The following is a 10473-nucleotide window of genomic DNA, read 5'->3' as shown; positions in this document are numbered from 1 at the left end:
CGCCGCCCACTCCTCCGCCCGCCAGCCCCGGGGACCAAGCCGCCCGAGCCCGGCCCCTCCCTCGCCGGGGCCCGGGCCGCCGCGGGCCGGGGGCGGGTCCTGGCACCCACCATGCGGGCAGCGCTCTGGCTCCTGGTGCTGGTGCTCAGGGAGCCTGCCCGGGCGCTGAGCCCCCCGCCCGGAGCAGGTAGGACTGGCCGGAGTTGGTCGGGGGCAGGGGGCTGGGTGGCTGGGCCGGGGGCGGGAAGGGGGCAGGCAGGCAGGCGTGGGCATGGGCAAGTACCCACGGGCTGCTGGGGGGGGGGGCTGTGCGCTGGGGGCCAGGAGCTCTGTGGGTTGTGGCAGGTGGACAGGGACCCACTCACTTTCTTTAAACAGAGTAAAGGGGGCAGACACTGATACCCCCCACTTCTTTCCTCCTGGAAGGACACTGGAGGGACCCCAGCAGAGGGGGCTACATAAGGCAGTGGCTCTGGCCCCAAAGGGGATCGTGGGGGAGTCATAGGACCCCTGGTCACACTGAAGGAGGATGAATTCTGATGAGATGGGGAGCTTGGGGTGCCTTCCTGCCCCAGCGTTGCCTCCTCTTTCTCCTCTTCTCTTCCCTGCCCCACCTCCCTTACCGCCGCCCCCAGGCTGACCCAGGTTGGGTTCTGAGTCGGATTTGGGGGCTGGGTAGGAGCGATCAGGGGGATGGTGGAGACCCAGCATCTCTCCCACAGGAAGCTCTGTAGCAGCCTGGCCTGCGAGCAGCCTTCCTTTCCCGGGGAACAGTCCTGGGCCCACCAAGAAGCAACTTGCCGCTCCCCCATTCCCCAGCCTCCAGGGTCCTCCTGTCACTCGTGCTGGCCTGTCCTTGTGGACTTTGGCCATTAGTTGCTCTGGCTCTAGATAGTGGGGGGCTCCTACTTGCACACTCCTCTCCCGTACACCGTTCTCTACAATCCTCTCTCCCACCTGGAAGTCCTTTCTGAGGTCTACCTTGAGTCTCTCATATTATAAAAGAACCAATTTTCAGCATGCAATCCTCCATGCCCCTCCTTTCTCCTCAGGCACCCAGACCTTTCTGGGGTTGGAGAGGTGGGTAATTTGCAGTCCAGCCTCTTGACAGAGAGAACTGGGAAGGCAGAACTTTATGCCTCACTGACATAGGTGTCCTTTAAATGGGACAGGGCAGTGGCATGAGGTTGTCCTGGGAGATGCTGTAGTTGGGCTGCATTGTCTCTGAGATGTGCTACATCAGGCATAGCATGAGTGACAGCCTTCTTGACATTAATGGTCCTTGTATGTAGCTGAGGTAGGCTTGGGTCCCTGTTGAGAAGGAGGGTGGGAAAGGGTACTGATGGCGGACATGTGGACCGAGAGCAGAGGAAGCTGATGTGGCAAGAGGCTGTTGGTTCAGAATCACCAGGTCAGGAGAGACCACACAGAGAAAGGCCAGAGACTTGGCTTCCTGTCCCAACATCTCACCTGCTGTGTGACCTTGAGCAAGTTACTTTCCTTCTCTGAGCCTATTTCTCCACTGATCAAGTGAAGCTGTGAGCAAAATCTTTACCTCTTGGTGGTGGGGTTATGAGAGATTTTTCTTCTTTTTTATGACTGTCTTTCCTTTTCAGATTTGTGATGGTATGTGGGGGTAATTGATCATTCAAAAAATAGATATAGAAAGGAAGAGGTTGGACAGGTCAGTGTTGGAAGTCCTTTGCGTCCCCAAGCCTGGCGGGATCTTCTGATCCCCAGGATGTGACTGGGTTGATGAGGAGGGTGCTCTGGACCCCTGACTGAGTTGGGAGAACCGTGGAGAGGGTTGGGGAAGGGGAGTTGAGAGGTCACAGGCATGTGCCAGAGGGTGGTGGCCAGGCCGGGTCCTGGCTGAGGGCTGCCTCCTCAGAGTCAGGTTGGGGTAATAGACCTGGGGAGGCCAGGAAGGGGGGGAGGCAGAGACTTGATTCAAATCTCTAAGTAGAGGACATCCTGTCTTCTCGGCTTTGCCAGAGATTCAGCCAGGAAAAATGGACTTTCTCTGCGGCAGGAGACATGGGTTGGATTTAAGGAAACTCTAGGAAGCCAGAGGGGGCGCTGTCGACTCTCAGTCCAGAGGTTTTTTTTCACCAGGCCGGGCAGGACTAGAGGTAGGGCCTGTGGGGAGTGTGTGTGTTGGCGGGGGAGGTTGTCTGCTGGAGGAAGAGACGTAGGTGCGAGATAGTCTAGGGGCGGCCGCTGGCTCACATCCGCGGTGGAGCCCTTGGGCCTGGTGAAAGGGCCGCGGGGACTGGATGTGAAGGGGTGGCCTCCAGCCCCAAGGCTCCAAGCCCCGTGGGCAGGGGGCGGCCCTCAGGAGGGAGTTGCTGTCTCCCCTCCCTCTTGAAGGGTTGGCTTGTTTGGTGCCACCTCGAAACTTCATCCGTGATTAGAACGGGAGCAGGAGAAAGGGAAGTGGCCCGAAGATAGAGCCAGTAGGTGGGGAAAGACCACTAGAGGCTGACAGACAGACAGATGGACGGATGGGAAGATGGCCTTATGAGGCACTGGCGAGGGCCGCAGGGTCTGGCCCAAGTGGGACCAGCGCTGCCGAAAACAGCCGTAGAGAGAAGAGGCAGCGGGAGGTCATGTCTTTGGTCTGGGAGCTGGGAGATCAGGCCCAACACCAGTCCCTGGTGATCCTGGCAACTTCCTCTTGTCTCTGCACCTTGGTTTCCTCTTCTGTATAATGGGGTTTGGGCCAGATTGTGTCTCGGGCCCCTTATAGCCACGATTCTGCTTCCAACCTCCTTCTTGCCACCAGACATTTCTAAACTAACTGAGACTAAAGTCCAAATGTCCCTTTTTTTCCCCCCAAATTGGGAAAATGTCTGTTTCTCAGAAAAAGAACATTAATAAATAAAAGCTTGTACTTTATTGCCTTAAAGTCCAAATTTCTTAGAGTGGACAGCCTCCCCCCATCCCGGCTCCTGCTCTCACTCTCCCCAGGTCCATCCCTCAGCACATCCAGGCTGTGTCCCCGCTGGTCCTCAAGTAACTGGCTTCTCTTCCTCCGGGTCTCAGCTCAAGGACCGCCTCCTCAGAGAGGCCCGCCCTGATGGCTCTGCCCAGGCTAGCAAGAAAGCCCAACACTTCTGTCTATCTTATAGCACCACCACCCCTGCACACTGTCTTGTTCTCCACACTCTTCATTTTGTAGGAGTCTTTTCCAGCTAGAATTTTCATGGGCACGGGTGGGGGTTGTGTCTGCCTGTTTCCTGTTGTTGCCTCAGCACCCAGCGCACAGTAGGGTCCCAGTGAATGTGCATCGGATGAGTGAGTGAATCAGAGGTGGTCACGGACCCCAGACTCTCCCTTCGAGAGAAACTCACAGAGAGCTAAGCTCTTCTCTCTTCTCCTCTGACTACTTGGTGGTCCCTCCCTGCTTGATCCCTTGTGCCTCCTTCCCTCTCCCCAGGGGAAGGTCCTTGGTGGGAGCCTCAGTGGGTTTCCCAGCAAGAGGATGCCACTGGGGGCTTTGTAACTAGGACACGAGATTTCAGCTCAGAGTCTGGAGGAGTCTTAGGAAATAGCCTGGGGTTGCTGTCCCTTCTTGTTATACTTTCTGTGGCCTGAGCAGACCCCAAGGTCAGCCTGCCCATGTGCCGATCTTGCCATGGACTGGTCGTGTGTCCTTGGGAGATTCCGTAACATCTCTGTGCCTCAGTTTCCAATGTGTACAATAGATCTAAGAGTAGCACTGATCTTATGGGGTTATTAGGATTAAATGAGTTGATGTGCTTAAAGCCTTTGGAAGAGCAGTAGCACAGAGTAAGCATTTTCGAAGTTAGCTGCCATTTTTATTCTTCCGATTACTGTTGCGACAGTATGCCACTTAGGGCCACGGGTGAAAGTGTGGATGAATAAAGAACAGTGTGATCTCCACGCGCCTCTTGCCGTCACTCACAGGCAGGTGCACTCATGTGACAAGGCGCTGGGAAGAGGAAGCTCTCTGATGTAGGAGAACGTGGAGCGGAGAGTGGCCGGGGGCAGAGAAGTGTGTGACACTGTGTGAGCATGCGGGAGGACGGCCCGGACCTTCGGGCAGGTCTGCATGTGCACAGGCACGTGGACCCCTACACACACACACACACACACACACACACGCACACGTGAGCAGCCAGCTGTGCTGGCTCCGTCCACAAGCTGAGGGGGTGATGTCCTGTCCTCGCCAGCTGGGAAGGGGAAGCGTGGCAGGGAGACAGATGTCGTGGGATCTGAGAGGGTCAGACTCAGGGCTAGGACAGGGTAGGGCAGGTCCCTGGGAAGCTTCCCTCTCTGTCCCCTTCCCTGCTCGACTTAGTGGACTCTTTGCCTCTGACCTTGGCCCTGAACTGTCTTATTATAAAGCATTCTCATTTGTTTTTCACTTGATGCTCATGGCAGCCTGTGTTGTAGGCCTGATTGTCACCCCCATTTTAGTGATGAGGGAATTGAGGCTCGAGAGCTAAATGGGTGGGTCTGAGGTCAAAGAGCTTGTGGGAGCAGGTGTCCATTCCCCGACCCTCATCCGGCTGGGCCCCTTCCCAGCGCTCTTCCCAGGCCTTGAGGCCCCCACGTTGCAGGCACCCTCTTGTCTCAGTTGCAGGGTTGTGATGCCTGCCGACCTCCAGCATCCCTTTCCAGGCCGGCTAAGTTCTTCCGCTTGCTCTGCACACGTTCCTTTCCTGTTCTGGCTCTAGCCCAGGCCCGAGGGCTGCTTGCAGGAGGACCGGGGGAGCTGGGCAGAGCAACCCGGCACAAACAGTTCTATCTCCAGAGGCAGCTGTGGGCCCCACCCGAGAGGGGCAAGATGGCCTTGGCCTGGGGTCTGAGCCACGGGCAGGCTGCCCTCCCAGCCCTGGGCTTAGGCCCGCCTCAGCCAGTGGGCAACCTGGGGAAGGGGCCTGGGGGCCGCCCCTCTCCCCACCTTCTCCAGAGCATCTGGTTGCAATTAGGGGCAGAGAAGTGAGAGAGGGCCGGCGAGGGTCCAGCAAGCGCCAGCAGCCAAGAATGACTTAATTGGATAAAATGTCTAATGACAAAGCAGGGCCCCACAGCAGAGTCCTGGCCCCAGCCCCAGGCCTGGTGCTGGCCAAGCCTTGTTTCAACCTCTGTCCTTGCTGGCCCCCAAGAGTTACCTCTACTATCGAGTCCTCAACAATACAGTGATTGAGCACCTACTGTTTGCTAGAGGCTGAGGGTGCACGTTTGCAGAAGGTGGCAAGAGGCCCTGGAGGGAATTCGTCTGCCAGAGACACAGGCCCGTGGTTACACCAGCGGGTGCCCTAGGAGAGAGGGTTACATCCGGGAGCTCTAGGGAGCAGTGGAGAAGGGTGTCGGACACAGGGTGCACCTGACGTGGATGGATACCACAGGAAGTATCAGATCCGCTTCTCTGCTGATCTGTGTTCCTTACACATGTCCATAGGAAGCGTGGCGATTGCAGTGACAATAGAAGATAGATCTTTGGGAGCACAGATGTTTCTAAAAAGGAAAAGCACGGCTTCTGTGTCATTCAGAATAAATGTAATGACCTAGATGAGACAGAGAGCGCAGAGCCTAGGAATGGCGGCTAAATGGCCAGTGCAGCCCCTTTCCAATCCTGGGCCCTGCCAGACATTGTTAATTGATCATGATAATCTTTGCTGCTAAACACTGATGAGGCTTCAGGGTTTGTCTCAATTAGAGCGCTCCTGGCGGTCACTAATTGATTGGAGATGGCTTGTGAGATGACACCTATTTGGCTTCCTTGATGGAGGCTAAGCCCCATGTTTTATGGAGAAAGGGGCCTGCCCAAGGTGTTTGCAGGTAGCCAGGGGGCTTCACCGTGGCTCCACTATGGAGACATCTTTGATTGTTACAGGCTGGGAGGAGGTGCTACTGGAATCTAGTGGCCAGAGGCCGGGGACGCTGCCTGACGCATTACACTGCTCAGGATGGCCCCCACAACAAAGAATTCTCCAGTCCAGAACGTCAGTGGTGCTAATGTTGAGAAGCACATTGTTAATTGAAGAAACTCTCTACTCTCTGACTTCTAGTCCCTGGAGTCCCCTGGAAGATGAGGTTATGTGCCATTCCTGGCAGAGAGATAAGGAACTGCTTTGGAATGTTCCAGAGCATTGGTTCTCAACGCTTGCCTACAGAGTTAGGTTCAGGGCTTCTCAAAAGCTCCCCTGGGGATCATTCAAGAAACCTAATGCCCATATCACACCACAGAACAATTATATCAGGATCTCTGGGGTGGGGACCAGACAGTAGGAATTTTTATTTATTTATTTATTAAACATTTTAAAAAATACTTATTTTTGAGAGAGTCAGAGCACAAGCGGGGGAGGGGCAGAGAGAGAGGGAGACACAGAATCTGAAACAGGCTCCAGAGCTGTCAGCACAGAGCCTGATGCAGGGTTCGAACTCACAAACCATGGGATCATGTGCCGGGGACCAACCCACGCACCACAGTCGAAAGGTCCCGAGTAGGGGGTTGGTGTTGGCGCAATATCTCTAGAAAAGAAGATGGACAAGACCAACAAGACAGACAAGACAGACAACGTGGATGGTGGTTGGTAAAGTCACACTTTATTAAGATAGCCAGGGTCTTATATACCATGGGTGATTACATCATTTCTTTAATGGTTACATAGTTCAAGGTCCTTGAAGACATGCTCCGGATAAGGTCATTCTTATCAGGACAGTAGTAAGTAACAGGATTAAGTCATTACAAAAGAGGAATCCCCTAATAATAGTCTGGTTTTAAACATAAGATAAACCTGAAGAATTCTATGAGGAGATATACATTCCTTAAGGCCCTTCATCAATTATTCAAGAGTAAGATGCTGATCCTTTTATAAGCAAATCTTTTGGCTGAGGATTATGTTCACTCCCAATAGCAGACAAAGAGCCAGAAAATAAAGTAAGGGAAGGTCACTGACTGACCCAAGTTGATTCAAAGCCTAAAAGTATATGCCTTTTTGCAAAGCAATGAGAAAATCATAGGATGAACAGAAGCCATATGTGGGGCCCAGAAGGCCGAATATTGTTTGAGGGTATTTTTTGCCTACTGGGCCCCAACAATCATGACCTGAGCCAAAGACAGACACTTAACCAACTGAGCCACCCAGGCACCCCAGCAGTAGGAATTTTTCAAGCTCCTCCAATGATTCTGTGTGCAGCAGAGTTGAGAATAATTACCACTTTGGAGGTTTGGAACTTATCTCCGTCCCTAGCCCAAGGGGTGAGGTTCTTTAACCTCTGTGAGTTCTTGATTCCTGTCTGCAAAATGGAGGGCATTATTTCTCCTGTGGAGGGCTGGGTGAGGACTAAAGGCATCTGTGTGGCATGGAGCTGGCCCATGGCACTTAGTGCACAGTATCTCCTGCCCTGGCAGTTGTCCCCACGGTCAATGATGGCATGGTGTTGGGGCCTCTGTAGAGTCAGTGGGCTGGTCCCCTACTTGGACCAGGACCCCTGCAGGACTGCCGGGACTCAGCTCACTGTCTCCTTCTCCCAGGTCAGGATGCAGGCCGAGGCTCTGGACGCGCTGCTGAGCGGATCACGCAGGGTTGGAGTCGGAGAGCCCGCGAGAGCCCCAGGCAGGCATCAGGGTCGGACAGGACCCAGCTGAGCCAAGACCCAGGCGGCGGCACCCTGGCCATTGACACACTGCCAGATAACGGGACCAGGGTGGTGGTGAGTGCCAGAGGAACGCTGAAGGGGAGGGAAGTGGCGGTGAGGGACTCCCCAGGTGCCCTATGTAAACTTGTCAGCCCTGCAAATCACATACCCTTTGGGATGGGCCTGGGATGTCAGCATGGAGAGAGGGATCCCAGGGGAGGGGCTGAAAGCAGGGACCAGCCTGGGACATCAAACCTTTGCAGCTCAGAGCTTCGTAGATTGCCTACCTCCTCATGCACCCAGGGAGGTGAAGCGACTTGCACAAGGATGCACAGCACGTGCACAGGCTTCCCAACAGCCGTCTCTTGCCCTGCCCGAGGCCTCCACCAAAAGCTGAATGAAGGTGGCATTTTAAGTCACATCCAGCTGCCAGCTCAGGCCCCTCTCCCCTCCCATTCCTGTACCATTTACAGACCCCGGAGCCCCAAAGGTTAATGGCTGCTTGGCCTCAGGGCAGGGCACTGAGTAGAGAAGGCAATGAGGGTGAAGCTCTGGGGGAGAGAACGTCTGCCTGGAGCAGTTCTGGGGGGTGCAGGGGGGGCCAGGGGAGGTCAAGGCCCAGAGGAGGTGCTGTCCTTGCAGTGTGTGGCCCAGCTCTCCAGCCAGCTTTCTGGGAGGCGGATGGGGGCGTCTGTGTCTGGGGGTGAATCTGTCGTCATGTGTGCATGCGTTTGCACCTGCGTCTGACGGTTTTTGAGTATTATGTACGCCTGCCCATGTGTCTGTCACCGTGGGCTGTTTGCAAGCATGTGTGACGAGTGTGTGTGTGTGTGTGTGTGTGTGTGTGTGTGTGTGACCGTACAAGTGTGGGCGTGCCCCCAGCTATGTGGAGAGGCACCTATAGACCAACGGCTGAGACTGAGTTCCTAGGATGCAGGAAAACTATGAGGCGCCGCTGGGAGCCCGCGCTCACGCTGCTGCCCCTGATTGGTTCCCTTAGACGTTATCTTCTGACTACCTGCTGTGTAGATGAAAATTTGCCTTTTATGTACTCCCTCGGTGTCATTCTACTCCCAATATTTTTGTTAAATCCATATATGCTCTGCTTTATATCATGATAATCATGTAAATATTGTTCACTAATACAATCCGGGTAATATTACTATTGACTTTGTAAAAAAATTCTTTTTAGTGTTTATTTATTTTTGAGAGACAGAGAGAGAGAGAACATGAGTAGAGGGGGGCAGATAGCAGAGAGAGAGGGAGACAGAATCTGAAGCAGGCTCCAGGCTCCAAGCTGTCAGCACAGAGGCTGATGTGGAACTTGAACTTATGAGCCGGAGTCAGACGCTTAACCAACTGAGCCACCCAGGCACCCTTACTGTTGACTTTCTTGTACAATTTTTGTTTTTCTGGATCCTTGCCCCAACCCCCTGTTTCTTTACTTTTCTGTACTTACCATGGCTCTATATTCTTATATATCCACTGGCCTCAAATAGAGTTTTTGGTGTGGTCCATCCAACCTGTCTTCTTTTTGTCTTCCCCCCCTCCCTCCCCAAACCCATCTCCTGTTGTCCTGCTCCAACCTGGGCTGCCCGCTTGCCCACCAGCCTGCTCCACGGCCATCCGGGGACCTCCCTCTCCTCCGACATTGGAACCCCCTTATCTGCGTCCTGTGTTGGGCACCTGATTCTCTCTACCCTGTGTCTTCTCTTTCCTGCTTCTCCCTCTTGTTTGTTTAGCTTCCTGAGAAAGGTTACACAGGAGAGAAAATTCTTTAGAGAGCTCACATGTCTGAAAATGCCTTTTTAAAAAAGATTTTTATTTTATTTTTATTTATTTAAATGTTTATTTTAGAGAGAGAGAGAGAGAGAGAGAGACAGAGAGAGAGAGAGAGAGAGAGAGAGAGAGAGAGAGAGAGAGAGACAGAGCACGAGTGGGTGAGGGGCAGAGAGAGAAGGAGACACAGACTCAGAAGCAGGCTCCAGGCTGTGAGCTGTCAGCACAAAGCCGGACGTGGGGCTGAAACCCACGAACCATGAGATCACGACCCGAGCTGAAGTTGCATGCTTAGCTGACTGAGCCCCCCAGGCGCCCCAAAAATGCCTTTATTCTGTCCTTACACTTGATTGATGGTCTGGCTGAATATAGAATTCTAGATTAAAAATAAGTTTCCTTCAGAAGTTTTTGGGCATCTTCTGGCTTCCAGTGTCACTGTTGAGAGATTTGATGTCCTTCTTACACTTGTCCTTTATACGTGCTTCCCTCCCGACCTTGGAAGCTCTTGGGGTGTAACTCCAGCATTCTTTGAAGGTGCAGTGATGTATTCTGACTTTCGCTCTGATCACTATTTCAGCCTGGGACTTACATCCGCCAGTTCTGGCAAGTCCCTTGTTTTATTTCTTTGACCATCTTCTCTCTGCCTACTCTCTTCTTTCCACAGTTCTCCTCGATTCGATGTCTGTCTCAGGGACTGATCATTGAACTTCCTTCTTTTTTCTGTTGTCCATCCCTTTGACACCTGTTTATTTGCAGAGTTTGCTTGTTGTTTTTGGTCCGTCTTCTGGGTGACTTTTCTCAACCTTATTTTCTGAATGTTACTGATTTTTTTTCTATGACCATATTTTTAACTGCTAAGAGTTCTTTATTACTTTCTGATTCTTTTTTTACTTTCTGTTTATTTACTTTCTGTTCTGTTATTTACTATTTGTTACTTTCTGTTCTTGTGTCATGGATGTAATATCTTTTCTGTCTTAGGATAGTTTAAACATTTAAATATTATTTTTCCTGCTCTGCCTGTCTCTTCCCCCCTTCCTTTCCTCCCTCCCTACCCTCCCTCCTTCCTTCCCTCCCTCCTTC

At 53.0% G+C, this 10473-nt stretch overlaps 1 protein-coding gene across 1 annotated transcript in view; it reads left to right on the top strand.

The window, feature by feature from the left end:
* Positions 1–20: 20 nt before the first annotated feature.
* The window catches only part of PLXDC1 (plexin domain containing 1), a 60467-nt gene continuing 50014 nt past the window's right edge, over positions 21–10473 (top strand). Inside the window, exons 1-2 of the mRNA XM_029927552.1 lie at positions 21–187; positions 7511–7689. Of these exons, the coding sequence (XP_029783412.1) occupies positions 112–187; positions 7511–7689 (255 nt within the window). The 5' untranslated portion in view covers positions 21–111. The remainder of the gene's footprint in view (positions 188–7510; positions 7690–10473) is intronic.

This window comes from Suricata suricatta, chromosome 17, assembly GCF_006229205.1.
Source record: "Suricata suricatta isolate VVHF042 chromosome 17, meerkat_22Aug2017_6uvM2_HiC, whole genome shotgun sequence".
In the NCBI taxonomy this organism is placed as follows: domain Eukaryota; kingdom Metazoa; phylum Chordata; class Mammalia; order Carnivora; family Herpestidae; genus Suricata; species Suricata suricatta.
Note: the sequence above shows the minus strand (reverse complement) of the source record. Positions and strands in the feature narration are given on the sequence as shown.